This window comes from Sphaeramia orbicularis, chromosome 8 (assembly GCF_902148855.1).
Source record: "Sphaeramia orbicularis chromosome 8, fSphaOr1.1, whole genome shotgun sequence".
NCBI classification, from domain to species: domain Eukaryota; kingdom Metazoa; phylum Chordata; class Actinopteri; order Kurtiformes; family Apogonidae; genus Sphaeramia; species Sphaeramia orbicularis.
In genome coordinates, this window is record NC_043964.1 from 48,088,804 (window position 1) to 48,108,200 (window position 19,397).

Sequence of the window (19,397 nt, forward strand, 5' to 3'; positions counted from 1 at the left end):
AAGTTTGAAGTCAATCGGAATTGTAGTTTCGGAGAAGATTGAAATTTTTGTAACGGACGACAATAGCTTACGGTAAGCTAAAAAGTACTCGACAGCGACAGCCCTAATATAAAATACCCCATGAATTTCCGTAACATTTAGTGTATCGTGTCCACCGACTTTTGTTTTGAAAGGGTCCAGCGGATGTCGAGGGCGCGCTCATCTGTTCGCTCTCTGGTTGGCTGATGGGAGATCGTGAACGCGCCCGGGCGGCTCCGTCCGTGTGACAGCTCAGATCTGTCCACGTCAACACACCGAACACGGCGGCGGACATGGACTCCACTTCTCCGGTGAGCCTCCCTCTCTCTCTCCGTTCCACCGGGCTTTGCTGGCGAACGGGGCGCTTTACAAACATTTTCTTTTGGGGGGCGAAGGGGGTCTCCTCGGTGGTCGATAGTTTCTAGTTTCCTGGACCGGTTGGCGTCTTTACCGATGTTTTTAATGAGCGTGCGGGACATTTGTTGCATTGGCAGGTTGGTGTAGATCAGGAGGACCGGACCGGGGGGATGGGGAGTGGGGGGTTGGGGAAGGGGTGGGGGGCTGGCTGCATATTCTAAATGAATCCTAAAGGTATAGTTTGTAGTTGAATCCGTTCACTGTGACTGTCTGGTTCTTTTACTGTGGACGCGAAGGCCTGATCCAGTGTTTCAACCACAGACAAACAGCTGATTGAAAAAACACACTTCTGACATTCTACTGAGTAAAAATAGTCCTGATGCTTGGGGTTGCAGCGCCGCAACTTATTAGGGCGTTAAGTTAAGTCTATTACAATGAGCCCCAGCTGTTACCCGTGCAGACCAGTTCAGTCTAAAGCGCAACAGGACAGTAGCCTATCTAAACCCAAAGACTCGGACATAATCAGTGTCTTGTCTTTGTCACACATTAAGGAGGATTAGCAGGACTGTGTGGACTCAAGTTGAAGCAGGTCTGGTCTTAAAGTGTGTGTTTGTTCGTACAGATGTGAACTGAAGGGTTGACGTGTAGAGCAGAGTAGGTGCCACGTCCACCGTTCCGTCCCTCTGATCCACAGCACTGCGCACCAGCTATTCACCACTTATTCAGCAGTTATTCAACATTTATTTAGTCTCTTTCATACTCCATCTTTTCTGTCTATTTCACCCTATTGTAGTGAAAATGAACTATATTCACCCTGAGCTCAATATTTATTTATTTATTTATTTATTTATTTATTTATTTACATACTTTACTTCATTACATTAGAGTTGAAATGCTCTGCAATGCATCTGAAAGTGGTAGCGATTTTCTTGGTCTAAGATTCCCACTAAAAACGTGATCAGTTTATCAGATCTGCTGTTTTAATGTTAAACAATGCATTTGCAAAGTTAAAGTTAATGTGAAGGTTGGGTGATGTGACTAAAAATGTTATCATGATTAAGATTTTCATGTCAGTTAATATTAGGGCTGAAATGACTAATGACTCAATAGCAGTCAGATTATCAACTGCAAAAAACCTGCTGGCCCTTATTTCTATGTATTACAGCCAGAGAATATATTTTCTTCAAGAGCATTTGATGCACAACAATTAGAATGCATAACAAAGTTTGTTAAACACATATTCAATTCAGTATTCAACAAATATTGCAGCAGCAATAAAATATGACATTTTCTTGTGTGTTTTGATTGATCAACATGATTCAAATGGGAAATGGAAAATTTTGAATGGATTTCTATAGGTAAAGCATTAAAATGTTGGATCCTCCATATCCCTGCTGTCAGACCCACCTGTTGCTTGTATTGTTTCTCTTATTTATTCTTATCACATCCAAACTGAAACAACAATGTTTTGGGCTGTTGGCACAAAGTCAGAGACAGATTTTGGATGAGTGAAAATCTGTGGTGATGAATGGTGACAAAGAGCCAAAGACACCCACATGTATCGGCAAAAAAAACAAACAAAGTCAAGATAACACCTTCTGCATCCAATCCTGCACCAAACTATGACCTGTATCAGAAAACCATCACTTTCATTGTAATGTAAAGGCTTCTATGGCATAGCTGTGATCTAGTTCTATTTTCCAAAGCAGATGGTCATAAAAATGATATCTGAGACATTTCCACATGACATTATTTGGAATACTGAAAAATATATGCAAGTGTTTGGGCTTGCTGAGGTCAGAGTTGTCATTTATTTGCTCAACTTTTATCAGCCATGTGTCATAATGTGGTAAAAATCTATAACTGGAAAAAAAATCCAAAAAACAGATGACTCCCAGATCCAAACTGCAAACCATCAACTTTATTTTCTCTTGTTTGTTTAATTATGGAGCCAGATGCCAGACGTCTAAATGGGTCCTCTGGTTTTCTGTGACCTACTTCTGAACATGTTCAGACCAAACAGACACTTTATATATTTTAGGCATTTAAAAAAAATTCAATCCACATTGATTTACAGTGAGTTTTTACAGGCAGTTATATCTGATAGTTTAGACTTTAACATATTCTTCTGGACATTTATTCAGTATTGATTCCTATTTTGCATAAAACACACACAACACAAATAATAATTATTTCTGGTAGTATTTAGTCAATATTTGATTCAAGTCTAAAGGCTGACTTTGAAATGAAAGTTGAAGAAATTATATGGTGATTGGTGGGTTCAAATTTCCAATTAATCAGCCTTTTCTTGCTTCAGACTATAATTGTTTTGACAGGACTCAGTCATTATCTAAAACTCATCTCAAATTCCATTTGTAATGCCTGTTCATCTAAAAGACCCTAAAGTGAAGACTTTATGGTTACAATTGGTTAAAATGAGTTGGCCTCTTTCTTGATCTTGAACAGTGGGAGACACTTTTTACTGGTTAAACTGGGCTGATCAAAATCTCAGCATTACTACCAATTGTAAAGCGGAGAATCAAGTCATCAGTGGGTAATACCATCCGAGTTAGCTAGTGTTAATCGTCAAATATAAATATATTACCGTGGGTTTGGGTTGGGAGATATCATTGGAATTTAGTCAAAAGCTCCCCCTTCATTCGTCCTCATTTGAGCAATTACTGATTGTGCATTTGATTATGTCAAAGGTCAGAGGCCTCAAACTTAAGAGCATCTGCAAACTCACAAAGATAAATGTTAGCATAGACCAAGGGTGGGCAGTCTGTCGCTCTGGGGCCACATTTGGGTCTTGGGCCGTTTTCAAGTGGCTCCACGTGAATTTGTCAAAAAATATATGGAAATGAATAACACTTATTTTATATGCATTTTGCTATTACTGTCACAACCATAAAGTCATTCTAATGTTATGCGGTGGTAAAAATGTAGACGATTAGTTTTATAGTTTTAGTTTTTGTTAAGTTTATTTTTAGACACAAATATAATACAAAACATAGGGAAATAACAAGACAATGACTATGCTCCAAATGAATCAAAAAATAGAATTTGTAGTAAAAGTAGACTACTTTTTATTTTAAGACACTGAAGGTATTCATCTGTTTACTCCATTGCAAAGAAAGCCTAACACATACCAGTCAGTTTTTGCAGCAAAACACAATAAAGTCAAATGTCACTGTTTTCTTTAGTGTAGTTCTGTAATTTCTTTGTAGTTCTGTAGCACAGAAACTTTGATTTATTCTCAACATATTTAGTACAAACTAATCCTGAAGACCTTCTAAACAGTCACCACTTTGAGGTAAGACATTTGTGGATATCTTTTGGCTCCAGACAGTTTTATTTTTCTATTTCTGTCCTAAAATGACTCATTTGGTAGCAAAGGCTGCTGACCCATAACATACATGAATGTGTTCTTTTCAGTAATTCTGTAAGCTTTTTGCTATTGGATGTAATTGTCTTGGTTTTCAAGAGAAATGTATATGTGATAGTTCTGTGATACGTTATTTAAAGCGTTCCATAATGTTTAATGCAGTGGAATCCTGGCCTTCTGACAACAGGGATCCCACTTTATGAAGACGTGTTTATTACAGAAAATACTTGTGCATCATATTACGTCTGGTAAATCGCCTGGAACAAAAAGGTGGATCCTCATGTGTCGACTTTCCATTGTTGTCTTCCTCCTTCTGCTCACTGTCACCATATAATGTTGATCTATGGGGGGATTAATGTTGAATAAGTTCCTGGATGAAGTTCTGTGATACACTCGGACTGTGAATCTATGCGAGTCAGTGCATAACAGAACTTTGTCCCGGACCTGGAACCTCTCCACCAACTCCGACGGGTTAAAAGATGGAAGAGCATGTAAATGGAGGGGTGTGAACCCAGCCCACATCCCCTATAGATCAAACCACCTTGGGTCAAATTCTAGAAACTGGTTGGACTTGTAACCAACTCTATATGTGTTTTAGTTTGGAGTAAAAGTTCACAGGTGTGGAACAAAAAGCATCAACCGTAGCACCATAAAGTAGACATGTCCCATGTTTCCCAGAGCTAAAAAGTAAATCTGTGTTTTTTTTCTTGCAGGAACCTTCTCTGTACACCGTCAAGGCTGTTTTTATTCTCGACAATGATGGAAACCGACTACTATCAAAGGTACGTTCGCACCAATGTTGTCAAAATTAACACTGATGTGAAGCTAAAATAAATATGTTTGGATAGTGTCCTTAGTGTTGTGTAGTTGTGTTTGATGTGCATCTCCACTAATTTTTGTGTGTCTGTCTGTTTCAGTATTATGACCCTGAGCTTTACCCCTCCATGAAAGAGCAGAAGAACTTTGAGAGGAATGTTTTCAACAAGACACACAAAGCAGACAGTGAGTTCCACTCTGAGCTGTTTTTTTTGGGAATTGTGGTGCATTCACACACGTCTCCAATGTCATTCTACTGTTCAGTCGCCCAACATTTGTAGGTGATACAAGCCTCAAGCAATTGTTCGACTATGCTTGTCCTATTTGTTATAGGGAAGGAGGTTGAATTATTGGCAAATCTTTGAAACCTGTCGTTTTTAAACCTGTGCTACATTTATAGCTGTTCAGAGAAATGTAATTGTCATTTTCTTTCTATTGTTTTTTTTTAAAGTGTTATTTCCAGGGACTATAGGTTTGAAGTGAAACAGTTTAATCCAGCTGACACCTGAGTCTGTGCCTCTGGCCTCCTTATCACCTAGTGACTATATTCCTCCTTTTGTGTTAAACTCCTCCTTCATTCCTCCTTTTCTCCTCTCCCTATCTTCTCCTTTCTTCTCTTCGTCACATTATATCCCTGCTCCTTTCCTTTTACCTTACTCTCCCTTTGTTTTTTCTTGTCACCTTTTCCCCCCTCATCCTCCCTTCTTTGTCTTCTTCCTCCCAGGTTCCTCTTCTCTAGTTGATTTTTTTTTTTTTTTTTTTTGTCTTTTACCTCCCTCATCACTTCTCACACATCTTTCAATACATCTTGGTCTCCATCTTTTTTCTACTCCCCATGAATGGAGCTGCTTGTTTATTGGCGTTTTAGTTCATTTCTAAGGTAATAGCAGCTAGTCATGTACACTAGAACAGTGGGAGCAACCATAAGCATTTTCATGGATAAAACCATCCTAAAAAGTTGTCCTTATAGAATTTATTCTAGAGATGTTGTTCTCAGATATTCTGTTATCATGGTAAATGCATCAATTGTTAATTGTTGCTAAAAGGTGAGTGAGCTAACATCAGAAAACAAAGCATCACATTAGCATGAAGAACTAAACCATCAACCGCTGGGCTGTCCTGATAAAGTCACTTTTAGAATTGGGTTTTAAGAGTGAAATAAATGTGTAAAACGTCATTCCCTAACCCGTCTTTTCTTCTTGTCCTTAGATGAGATAGCGTTCCTGGAGGGGATGACCATTGTCTATAAGAGCAGTATAGATCTGTTCTTCTATGTGGTGGGAAGTGCTCAAGAGAACGAGGTAAGGAATGAGGTGAATTTAGCCTCATTCACTGTTTTTTTGTGTCCGTTAAGGTCACATGCAGTTAGCTATGGTCGCCAACACGTCAGCCAAGTCTTGACAAGGTGCTTTTTGTTGGGTGTGTCTTAAAAATCCTATGACCTAAAATGTATGAAAAAGCATGTAAGTAATAATAATAATAATTTTGCTTGATTATTATTATTATTATTATTATTATTATCATCGTCATTATAACTCAGATATTTATATTAGCTATACTTATATAACTAATGCTGGTTAGCACGCTAACCAGCTAACCTTAATCCATCTCATTCTGCCAATTTTTAACCTTTAAAAGTATAATACATAAATATTGTACATTTGAAAACCTCAGAATCATTAGTTCATGTACTTTGTTGAATTGTGTACTTACCATGTATTTCTTCTGATTAAATTTTAAGGGTAATCTGTATTTTTTTTCCCAATATGACTGCCTGTTTTATGTGGCATTTGTATCACATACCTTTGAAGTGCTACATATAGCTATATATTGATGTCCTTGTCTTTATATGTACAGGGTGAGGAAGCAAAATTTACAATGAACATTTAGTTGTTTTTTCTCAGCAGGCACTACGTCAATTGTTTTGAAACCAAACATATATTGATGTCATAATCATACCTAACACTATTATCCATATCTTTTCAGAAACTTTTGCCCATATGAGTAATCAGGAAAGCAAACGTCAAAGAGTGTGTGATTTGCTGAATGCACTCGTCACACCAAAGGAGATTTCAAAAATAGTTGGAGTGTCCATAAAGACTGTTTATAATGTAAAGAAGAGAATGACTATGAGCAAAACTATTACGAGAAAGTCTGGAAGATACTATTGAAGAAGAATGGGAGAAGTTGTCACCCGAATATTTGAGGAACACTTGCGCAAGTTTCAGGAAGCGTGTGACGGCAGTTATTGAGAAAGAAGGAGGACACATAGAATAAAAACATTTTCTATTATGTCAATTTTCTTGTGGTAAATAAATTCTCATGACTTTCAAGAAACTAATTGGTCATACACTGTCTTTCAATCCCTGCCTCAAAATATTGTAAATTTTGCTTCCCCACCCTATAGAAATAATGCTTTTTTAGTTATTCTCCATTTTGTAATCCAGTAGAGAACTTGCATATTGATATGGTAAATTGACATTTAATGCATCTTAAATCTTACTGAAAGTTTAACATGTCTAGGGATTGGAATCGAGAACCGGTTCTTTTTGAGAACCAGCTCTCAGTATCTCGATTCCATGGAATCATTTGCCTGCCTGCTTAATGATTCTGCTTATCGATTCTGCCTTCGTTGCACATGCGTGATGATGTCACACACAGGCTGCATTGTTTTGGTCAGAATGTGGCCAACATGGCATCAAGGCAGAAATCCTCCAAAGTATGTCTATGTTTCTGGTGTAAAGATGACACCAGGGCCACTTGGAACACTTGCAAAGCTTCCATTTCTTCAAAGAGTGAAATACCTCCAGTATGCTCAAACATTTGTCCACAGCATGCAATTCATTTGCAGGAATCTCACATAATTAATCCGCTACTTAGCAACACTTGTGAATCTAGTGGCAGAGCAAAGACCAGGGTGTCATCTGGGCCCGGTTCTGGTGCGGGCAACAAACGTCCTGCCCCTTCAAATAAAAGTTTCCAAAGGTAGGGAAAAGGAATTGAGCACAACAATGGGAGACATAGAGGAATTAGTAAAGCATCTTAAGCTTCAGTTTCACTGTACGGTGCCCCCCCCCCCCACCTCCAAACCGGGCATGACATCATCTGTTATTATTATTTGTGCATACTGTATATGTTATATTTTCTGTGCAGAATGGAAATATAGAAGACATTTAAAACAAACAAACCCATTGGTACTCTTTTATTCCTTCACCCAATGAGAATCAATAAAGAATCAGATCGATAAGCAAAATAGAAAATGGAATCGGAATCGATAAACTCTTATCGATTCCCATCCCTGAACATGTCTCTTCTCTCTGGTGCATGAGGCTAACATCGAAAGCTTGGTATTTTTTGGTGATGATTGACAATTTTGTTGCATTGCTTGTCTTTTGTCTTGTTTCTGTGTTTAGCTGATGTTGATGTCGGTTCTCAACTGCCTCTTCGACTCCCTCAGTCAAATCCTCAGGTACATCATCAAGTATGATTGAAGCATGAGCGTGTATTTGAATGGATTATTGGGTATATGAATCATATTTTCTATCTGGACAAACTACAGCCAGCTCCTACAATATTACAGTTGTTGTTATCTGTTATTTTTTTGTCATGACTGTATCCTATGCACAATCAAGGCTGATGGGATTCAACACACTTAAAGCTAACTTTAACTTCCGTCCATGAAAGCCCTAACCCTCAGGGACATAATGAGCCTCCAGGCTGAACTTAATGTAAAATTCAGCAGCAGTGTGTATTACTCATAATTGGTTTGAATGATGTAAAAAAGATGGTTAGTGCCAGTTTTTAGATATTTATTTAACATATTACAAGATTAGCTTGCTGTGTGTTTTGCTGTGTGTGTGTGCATGCATGTTACACACCAGCTCCCTCACTGTTGACTGCAACATTATCGGCCAAACAGCAGCTGATGCGGTTGCTATGGTAACCGATGCAGTAGCAATGCAGTGTGAGCGACAGAGACACTGAGAGATTATATTATTATACAGTATTATACAGGCTATTTAAAGTTTCATTGTGCAATATGTAAATGTTACCAAAAAATCAGTTTAAGCTCCTTGTTGTATAATCGGTTCATTTTCAACTTGACTAGAGACTGGAGGAAAGATTTAGACCAATTTTGACCCGTTCCATCATGCACATCTACACAGAAAGAAATTACACCTGACTCATTTAATCATCACTTCTGTAGTAAATGTCACAAGGTATGATAGTAATAATTGTCAATTGGACAATTTGCTGGACTGTTGGACCATCTTCATGTGTAAAACCACCATGGGAGGCCACCAGATCCTCCACCAAAAAGATTTTAGGGGTAATGTGACTTCCAGAGCTCATGTTTATTAAATAGGCTATATTTTTTTCCTGACAGACAGCTCAACTGTAGCTTTGGTTTAAAAGTTACACAAACAAGACCATCAAACACTTCTGTTACACAAATGTGTTGTGAATTTTAGCGCTAGCATTCATTTGACAAATCTTACCCATTATCCCCACTCTACCACATCTCCCCGCTCTTTGTCAAATATGGTCACTTCTGGATCCACCAGTGTTCAAGTAACAGCTGTACGTTTTTAGAAACATAACTTAATTGCTGCAGATGCAAGGTTGACATTACACTGTTATGTCTCAAATGTTTGGTGAGTAGAATTAGATGAACCTAAGGCACAGATGCAGAGGAAGTGGTTACTAAGATTAAAGATTAAAAATATGTTTGTTAATCATTTCTAGTATGCCTTTCTTTAAATTTACACACAGAACAACATTAAGGACTATTTTATGCTTATTTGACAAGTTACAGGCTTTTTTTTTTTTTTGGATACTGTTGTTACTGTGCAGCCTGTATCAAGATGAGATACTTTAACTGATTTTGGTCTGTTAAACTTATTATCTAACACATCCCATTACTGATATGTATGCTAAACTAGGATAAATAAATACCTGTTGGTTCTGCACCAACATAAATTAGACTGACATCAGCTGTGTTTCTGTTACATGTGTGTATATCTGGAACAACAGAGACCAAATCCTTCCTTTGTCTCATCCATCAAAAAGACACTTATGGTGTCGTTTATTCACTTCAAACCTAGTCTGGGAAACACACCTAACTCAGATTTTTTAATGTTTTTGGAGCATTTCAATTCAGTTATGTAGAAATACAGTTAATGATGTGTTTGTGATATATGCAGCAATAAAGTAATTAAATGGAGTTCTTATATTGTTGGACTCATTTCAGACGTCAGGGATTAAATGACACTAATGGTTGTGGTTGTGTTTGCAGGAAAAATGTGGAGCGTAGATGTTTATTAGACAACATGGAAGGGGTGTTCTTGGTGGTGGATGAAATTATTGATGGAGGGTAAGACAGAAATCATGTCATTTATTAAAGGTGAAATATTTTGTTCTGTAAAAATGTTAAATTGCAGCACTTTCTGAATGTAGATTAAACTGTTTGATTGATAAAATATCAATCAGCAACTTCAGTCTATTCTGCTCATTTCTGATTGGTTGGCTTTTATCCTGTTGCCAGGGTGATTCTTGAGAGTGACCCCCAGCAAGTCCTACAGAAGGTCAACTACAGGGTGAGATTTACTGATCTGAGTCATCAGATGAAATCACATGAATAAGTATTATTAGTTTAAAGCATTGGGGCTGGGGCTACATCTTTCAATCTGTAGATTCTCATTGGCTCCTTGTCTCGTCCTACCTGCTTTACCTGTCTCTCTCTCTCTCTGTCTCTCTCTGTCTCTGTCTGATTGGTGTCAGCTGATGTCAGAGCCAGCCTATGGCTTTGTCCTGTTTGATTACATCACCGGTAACCTAGAGGGACAAACAGAAAGAAGCCAGCTACTGTAGACAGACAGACAGACAGAGGGTGAGACAGGCATGTAGTGAGACAGATACTGAAATAAGAATGAGTGAGACTGAGAAAGTAAGAGGATGAAGGCGAAGTGGGCGAGACAGCTGAGGTAAATGCACGGTGAGACTAACAGAGTGGTTTTACAGAACAACACTAGTACTTTTCTAAATGTTTTTTTCAACAGTGTTACAGAACTATTTTCAGTGAAGGCCTGTGTGTGGATCATAAACCCACCAGCCTCTGAGGAAATCTATAAAAACAGATCCCAAATGTAAAGAATCATGTACATTTCAAAGAGACTGAGTCATTCCTTAAAGGTACAAGATGTAATATGTGCATGTTCTTACCCTGAGTCTCTTGTGTTTGTATGACAACCTTAACAAGTTTGGACAATTGGTGATTTTTACTTTTTGCTGTATTTTCATGTTATTTTTCGGCTAACAATAGCGTGCTAACCATTAGCAGGCCAGACTCGCATGTAAACATCACTGTAGATGGGCGTAGAAATGGTTAAAGCTGCAGAGCTCATTAAAAGGCAGAGGTATATGATTGCATTTGTTGCAGGTAATCATATTAGTCTCTTTAAATGTGATCTGTAACAAATGATTGATTTCATTACTGTTGCTGTTTACATCTGTCTATCAGTCCTTACTGATAAAAGGCGGGTTCTGAACATCCATTGGCTGAACAACCTCAGTGACATCAGTTGGCACCAAATGTCAAGCAGCAAAATTCATACAGTCGAGTGCTGCAGGGGTGACATATCTGTCGGCTAAACCAGAAGTTAATATAAACCTGGTTCCTCCATCAAACAGCAAGTGGGATTTTCCTTTTGGCTGATGTTCTAATGGATTATCTCAAGGAACTGTCTACATCGATAGATGTCCGACACTGCATCATCTGACTAAATACAAGCAATGTGGGATACAGCTGAGCTGAGTCTGGTATTTGTACATTGTCCTTACCTGTTAAAACTGCTTATGCTTCCAGTCATGGCTTTAAAAGTAAAATTCAGAGGTTGTATAAAGCAGTTTTTAAGCAGTTTTGGGAAAACAGAGAAGCCACTAAGCCAAGTGCATAACCAACCTGTGTACATTTTATTGACATTTATCTTAGTCTGCTTGTCAAGTATTTACCAAAAGGTAGCACAAGCTAGCACCTGCAGAAGCTTAATATCTATACATCTGCATCTTTGTACCAGTTTGTTAAAGAAGAACAAGTGTGTTTCAGCTCATCATGGTTAGTGTATTAGTGCAGGTTGCGATCCAGTCACAACTGAGTAGAACATCCCTCTGGCCTCATCTATTTTAGCTTCAACTTGTCCATTGACATTTAGATTATTGCAGATGATAAATCTTCTTTGTTTTTGATTTCGATTAATTTTGAAGTTTCAATGAAAAACTGAAGTGAGATGTGAACATAAATGAACAAACACAACCTTTGTGTGTCTACACCGTCACCCCCCTGCCCCCCAGCTTTAACATGCACTTTGATTTCACATGCTTAGTTCTACAAAATCCTCACCTCTTAGTGTGATCTTATCCTAGTGAACAGAACAGTTTCCAAGAGCAAACACAATATGGTTGTAAATGTGTTATAGTGAGTAGATGAGTTTTTGTATTCAGTGTTTAGTAACTTATTAACACAAATCACATTGTAGAAATGCTTCAAAATTTATGAGTAGCGCATTTATTTATGTATTTTAACGCTAAAACTTCTGTTAAACACATATGTTGTTTCAGACAGTGAACCAAAAATTAATTTAGAGACAAGAAATTGCAAAATCTAATTCATGACCAGGTGTTAATACTCATCACTGCAGCACTTTGTTACACAGTGAATGAATATGTAAAACTACATTTCCTCTAGAGTACACGTCTGCTACAGCTTCATTCTTTGCCACATCATTCACTGTCTGACATGGTTCAAAGATTATAATAATGAACCATGGCATCCTGACATTGACTCTAACATTGCTAAGCAACTTTGCCATCCAGTGTCATGTCCAGCAGCTGTCAGCACCTCTGAGGCTCTGCTTTGGTCTTTTTATGGTATGAGGTAGGAAAAATCCAGTGGAGACACCAAGCATGTGTGCAGTGTTTTCCAGAGAAACTGTAGATGCAGAAAACTTCTAATCTGAGCTGTGATTGGCTGAACACTCTGCTGTGCTCTGCTTGGATACCGTGTGTATAGTGTCTTGCATGACTTGTTCATTTTTTTTCTTGCCCACATTAATGTTGTTTTGTTTTCCAGGCGGATGAGAACCCATTATCTGAACAAAGCGTGGCCCAGGTAAACACACTGACAGACACAACTGAACATTCAAAGCCGTTGGTAGAATTTAACACAGCTCGCATACGTACATGTGTAGAAACATACACACACATACACATTTTTGAGGACATTCACTGCTATAATTCATTCCCAAGACATCATGGTAACCCTAGTATCTGACCCTAACATAAACCAATTTTAAATCTTAATTCTAAAACTGAGTCTTATGGCTTTTTCCAATTGCTTTCACACACACAGTGGTCTCAACAGAATGTCCACTGTTCTTTACAAACCCTTGACTTGGCATTGACTCTACTTTGGTTTAGAGTCTGGCTTTGACCAACTCTATATGTAAAGTGTCATGAGATAACTTTTGTTATGATTTGGCGCTATATAAATAAAATTTGATTTGATTTGATACATAATTTAACCTAAAATGAAAAAACAAGCTCATCCTACTCATCTGTAATACAGCTTTCTGCTGTAAGACAATCAGTGGATCGGTGGATACGGACCTAAGAAAACATGCAACTCAAAGTATTTCACAATTTACATGCACATTTTCATGACTTGCAAAATTACATAAAAGACCTGTTACAGTGGGAAAGAAATACTGTGTACAGTAAATCTGTAACTCAGCACTGTGCTCCATTTTCTCTGGTACAACTTTACAAAACAAAAAGTAGTTGGTAGTCAAACAGCATGAGAAATCTGCGGTAAATGGAATTTACTGCAACATCCTCTGCTGTTGTAAAACCTTTTGTCTTTTTTTTGTTTGTTTGTTTACCACATCTTTCTACACATAGTCCTACAATCCCATATGACATACTTTTTTTTTTTTGCTGGTCGCAATATAGTATTCAGTCCTATTGAGTGTGGTACGTTATAGTAAATGTATTTGCATTCTTAAGACACTTTATCTAATTTTAACCGTTAACCTTCAACAGTAATAATGGAAAACTTATGAAAAATGGCATCTGTATTTTACTTGAATATGTGAAGTTCAATAAAAATGTGTCCACTTTTGCATGGATGGTAACAAGAATGGTAACAGAAAATGGAATAAACAGTCAGATCTGGTCTAAAACCAATGAAAACACTACACACCATACAGGCATTAACAGAAATACATACATCACATCTAAACACATACAAATATAGTGACCCATGCACGTCAGTGATCAGACATTTAAACCAGTCAAGTACAGATGTGCATTCACTGTTCCGTTATTAACATTAAAAGGCTGCAACTACAGAACAACACAAACAATAACACACCTTCTTCGTGGCAGAAGAGCTGGTGTGTTTTACCAGGACATATGCTAACACTTTAACGATGCATGCAAAGGGGAAGCTAATCTCTAAGGCGCTGAGCAACACTAACAGCCTCAAAGGGAATAAGTGTGTTTCTGGGTGGACTGAAGGGCAGCTGAGTTAACATCTTTCAAAGCAGATCTTAATCTGATTTTCTGTTCTTCTGTCATAGAATTAGTTCATTTTTTCCAAGGCCAGGTTGTTCCAAACTTGAAAATTTGCTAAAAATCCATATAGATTACATTTAAACCCTAATTTCTACTCTAAACATAGATTTAATTATGTTGCATCAAAACATTAACATTACAACATTACATTATGTGGTGTCAGGATAATAGTTCAATAAAGAAAGTGTCACAAAGGTGAAAAGAGACATTGGAAAAATGGTCTAATGTTTGTCTAATTAGAGCTTATCGAGGCTACGACAATACTTACTATTTATCAAAATAATAAAACGTACCATTTGTTAAAGAATATGGAGCAGCACATACAAAGTACTTACTTATTAAAGGTTAGATATGTAACACTGACATGTGTTCATGTGAAGTTTGTGTTAGGTCTGTTTGGTGCCTGTGTCTCTGGTATAAAGGAAATGAAAAACACTGTAATGAAATGTGGTGAAAACACTGCGAGACTGTTATCATAGATGCACTCCTGTCCTATTCTATCCGTGAAGATTAATTCTGTCCAGTCCTAAACCAACTGTTTTAAAAGTTCCTGCCCCATTGTGTTCCAGTGCTTTGGAACGGAATCCCCTTTTTCAAGGGCTTTGCCTATAGACATAACAGTGTTTTTCTGGGACCTTTGACGCCCTAAATATTGAGCCGTCAACAGATGATTTTGGCTGCTTTCAGAATATTCATTACTGATTATCCATTTTAAAACTGTATATTTCTAAATAAAAACAGACTCATTGTTATTAAAGTTACCACTCCTGATGACTTTTCTCTATCCCGTGACAGTCACATCATTAATTGTGAAATTAACTATAAACTTCCCTGAAAACATCAAACTATCGTAGGTAACCAAGACAGCTGTCATATTAGAAATGGAATCAGCCTGTGTTGACCTACGACCAGCACGAAACAACCAACACGACTAAATGCACACAAATCTTACATGTTGAACCTTTATTGTAACCTGGTTGAACAAGTATCTCCATCTGGATTAAACTTGGATTTACTAAACACTGATTAGTTTAGACTAGTGCAACACAGCTCTGCCTGATAATAAATCTGGTTTGACTCATTTTAATTGTAGTTTAGTCTGAATGGTCATTAAATCAATCAGTGTTGGTGCAGCCCAGACCAAGCTTTCCATTGCTAAACTATTGCTGCTGTGGTATTTATTTTTTCTATTGCAGTTCTTTAATGTCAGTCTTTCTGTCTTGAATCCACCAGTAGATTCATAACTAGTGTCTTTGGTCATTGGTTACTGTCATGTGTTTGTGTCTTTGCCTTTGTGCAGGAATGAACATTCGCATGAACATGTTTCTGTTTCTGTTCTTGCTTAAGGCCTGTTTGTACTTTTTGTGCATGAATGTAAATTTGCTCTAAGGCTTGTCTTTATCTGTTGCTTTAACCCTGACAGCACATAACAGAGAAATTGGCACTGACCACTAACGTAAGTTTCTGCAAACCACTTCCTGTACAAAGCTTTTTCTCCTCTAAAACTAAATGCACTTTGATAATGATCTACTAATCAGACTGTATAGTAAATACTGGTTCCAGCCAGTATTTGCTGAGCTTACTGCGCCCCCTGCTGTCAGTTTTAAGAATAGCATCTACAACACTAAAATAAAACCTGGCAGATTGAAATATTACTGAAATGACATACAATCATTATGTTCATCATGGAACCGATCTCCACTTGTACAAATTGTCAAATGCTGGAGTGAAATTTAAAATCATACCATTTTGAAGTGTTTTACCTACTGTAAAACTGTCTTGAACTGACAATGGGTGGATTATAAGAGCATTTTCCTCTGACATCAAATTGTCATGCTTTTGCTTGTATGCTAAAATCAAATATGATAAAACAGTCATATTATTTTGAGAAGTCATATTAAGAATAATAGAATACTTTCCAGAAAAAAAGCACTAAAATCTTCTCATGTTGCAAGAATATAGTCATAGTATTCTCAGAGAAAAAGGTCAAAATATTGCAAGATTGAAATTGTAATTGTATCTGCATAAATGTATTTTAAGCGATTTTGTTCAACTATGATTTTTGAATTTTTTTTACCACAAGCATTTTTCTTTTTTATATAAAATAATACTTTTTGTTGTCTGGACTTTTTCTATTTTTTCAACTTTTACCATTTTTTTTTTCTCCAAAATATAGATATGTTCTTGAAATAGCTTTTTTGATCATCCTAACTGTACTCAGAGTGCTGTTATAATTGCAACTCATTCTAACTCCTACAATTTTGACAATCATAATGTGATCCATCTAATCTCTACTGGTTAAGTATTGGTACTGAGTCTATATGGAACTGTCTCCTATGGAGTATTTTTTTTTTTTTTTTTAAATGTAACTATTATAATAAACTATTATAATGTACTATGGAGGCTAATTCAGTGTTATTATAAAGATTTATATGTTGAAACCCGTTTAATTCCCTATGTTCTTATCCTCGTATGTACAGCTATAATTGATCCTATACATTTTGTACTTTGATATATTGTATTCTTTTTTAATTTCCTCTCATCATGCTATATTTACTGTGTTTTATGTTCTCCAGGTTCTGCAGTCAGCCAAGGAGCAGATCAAATGGTCGATACTGAAATGACTTCTCCAAAAGTCTCAACAGGAGAACATTTGTAGTCCAGAGGTTATTTTTTTATACTAACAGACTTGAAGGGAAGGTTGTTTCATGCGTAACCTTTTTTTTTTTTTTTTTTGTCTGTGGTTGAATTTATTCACATTGTGTGTGATATTCTGTAATTTATTTGAATAGAAGTTGACATGAAGACAACTTTATAGTTATCAACTCTGTCATGGTTTATCCCAGGTCATTATGCAGATTAGATATATTAAAATATCACAGTTTACTTTCATCATATTCAGAACTCTTTTCTTAAAGTGTTACACACCCTAAAAGATTTTGTGCATTTTGCCAAGATTTACCAAAAATTCAAGTCTTTATTTTCAGGGTGTTATTGTGAGTAAGAAAATAAATTTACTTTATCCAGTGTCAATCCCAGAGTCTGATCAGTTAAAGAGGCACGGGTTCAACTCCCACCGTAACCAAAAGAGCAGATACACAGTAAATATCAAAGTCAGAAAATCACATGACAAGGGAATTTAACATTATAGTGTTGAATCATTAATAAATAATCTGACATGATTTCTGCACCAAGGAGCTCAGACAGTTTCATTTATAACTTACATTCTTGTTTTGTTATTTCAAGAGAGAAAAGGAATGTACTGATGTTAGAAACTATAGAAATGTTGCAAGAAGAGGCAATATGTTACTGATGCACTGTCAGAAACCGGTATTTTCATATAGATGAAAATCCCTCTTGAAGGTTAGTGGACCATAGAGAAAATGAAATAGTCAGCAAGAGATTGTGTCCACAGTTTGTCTATTTTATTGGTACGATGCCAGTTAAAGATGTTAATAGATATTCAATATTTTCTTAGTTTGGAAAAAAGAAAACGCCAAAGACTAAATATATTTGTTTACATTGTGATGTTGAATATAAAGGGCAAAATGTCCGGTTTGTCAAACTGATAATAAACTGATATTTCATCTAGTTTCTGGTTTCTTCTTTGTTTTCTTCTTTGTGTCCTTCTTCTTCTTTGTTTCCTTCTTGTTCTTCTGTGATTTGACAGGATCTGTGCTTTTTGTCCAATCAAAACGCCAAGTCTGCGATCCTGATGCATATTAATGAGCTTCATAAAAGAAAAGGGACCAGTGGGTGTGACCCGCAATGCTATTGGTAGAAAGCCATTACGTCAGGAGCCAATGATTCGTTCTGGATTTATTGAATTGTAATATGAATGGCTGCCTTAAAAAATATACATAAATAAATGGCTGCCTTTTTTCACCTCTGAAACGACAAAATGCAACATCTTTACTCAGAACAAAATTATTATTAAGGACATTGCTGTATTACTGTATTTTATGACTGTGACACAATGACAACTTTGAAACGACTGTTTTTCTTGTGTGTCAATTGCTTTCAAATGTTTATTGCATATTATTACATAATGGTTAAAATGATAATGATTGTCAAAATTAATCAAAGGGAGTAATAATTGGTTTCAGCCTGCCCGTGAAGAATATCAATAACTTATCAGAATTCATAATTTCACATTGGCTCTCATATCCTTTTTCCTTTTTAATGTAAGGTGTCTTTATCATATGAAAAGCATGTCAAAATGTTTCTGCTTTTATTTTGTCCCTAAGTGAGTGAAAGTAAAAAAAAAAAAAAAAAAGGAAAATTTTATGACCATTTTTCCACCTTGTCATTGTAACTGCAGCCAAAGGTGAGACGGTCAGTTAAATAAAAACACCACTTACTGCTTGTTCAATTTAAACATATTCAACTGAAATATTATCACACATAAACAGAACCAGGACATCTGAATTATATCAGATATCACTTTAATTAGTACTGTTTCTCATCCTCTGTCCTCCTCGTGTGACCTGGAAACTATCACAGAAGGAGGTCATGAGCATCGAGGCCAATTCAGCGCATATGTTGCTAGATTAACACAACTTTTCAGGCTACCCTAGCAACTTTTTTTGTCCAAAAGCACCTTGCAACAAATTTAGCTACTTCTAAACTTTGTTTGGAAACTTTTTGCAACTTTTGAAAAGTGACTTAGTCTCTAAAACACACACATTTTTCTCTAAATTAAATGAAATTATTTTCTCTGTCACAGTCAGAAAAACACATGGTCTGTGGTCTGTCTGCCTAGCTGTACAAGTCAGTGTTGATAACTTATCCACCCTTTTGGTATATTTAGTGATTTTTCAGGCCCCTGAGTATAAATCACTCCCATTGACATTGATATATACTCTATTGTCTCTTTTTGTTCCATTTTGATTGTTAATGTAGACTGAAAATTAAAATGTTATGGTCAAAAATGTTTATGTTTTACTGTGACTTATTGTAGGCTCGTAAGTGGACTGCAAGGTTAAACATAATGTGCCTGCACTTGAAAACCCTCAACCTTCAGTTTCAAGAAAAATAATTGCAATTTTAACCATTTTCTGCCACAGTTTGTCATTTACAAAAGTACATTACAACTTAGATTACAATTACAAATGCACAAAACATTTAGTAAGAAGCAGAATGCTGTTAAAATGACACTTACTCCTCTTAAGAAATTTCAGGTTGTTCATAT

The 19,397-nt window shown here is 36.6% G+C and overlaps 1 protein-coding gene across 3 annotated transcripts; it reads left to right on the forward strand.

Annotated features, from left to right (window-relative positions):
- Positions 1 to 246: 246 nt before the first annotated feature.
- On the forward strand, positions 247 to 17,798 carry copz2 (COPI coat complex subunit zeta 2). Of its 3 annotated transcripts, XM_030141792.1 has the most exons (10): positions 247 to 329; positions 4,474 to 4,542; positions 4,678 to 4,762; positions 5,786 to 5,877; positions 7,990 to 8,045; positions 9,873 to 9,950; positions 10,122 to 10,173; positions 12,705 to 12,743; positions 15,630 to 15,662; positions 16,783 to 17,798. In XM_030141792.1, the coding sequence occupies exons 1-10, from the start codon at positions 312 to 314 to the stop codon at positions 16,828 to 16,830; spliced, it is 570 nt and encodes a 189-aa protein (XP_029997652.1). In that variant the 5' UTR covers positions 247 to 311; the 3' UTR covers positions 16,831 to 17,798. The 3 variants fall into 3 exon arrangements, with proteins under 3 accessions (XP_029997652.1, XP_029997654.1, XP_029997653.1); XM_030141794.1 differs by lacking the exon at positions 15,630 to 15,662; XM_030141793.1 differs by lacking the exons at positions 12,705 to 12,743; positions 15,630 to 15,662; positions 16,783 to 17,798 and adding an exon at positions 10,358 to 12,574.
- Positions 17,799 to 19,397: the final 1,599 nt, after the last annotated feature.

Bases quoted from the DNA above. Each gene is read 5' to 3' on its own strand.
- copz2 (XM_030141792.1), top strand. The intron at 9,951-10,121 runs GTAAGACAGAAA...TCCTGTTGCCAG, and splicing joins GATGAAATTATTGATGGAGG to GGTGATTCTTGAGAGTGACC. The intron at 10,174-12,704 runs GTGAGATTTACT...TTTGTTTTCCAG, and splicing joins TACAGAAGGTCAACTACAGG to GCGGATGAGAACCCATTATC.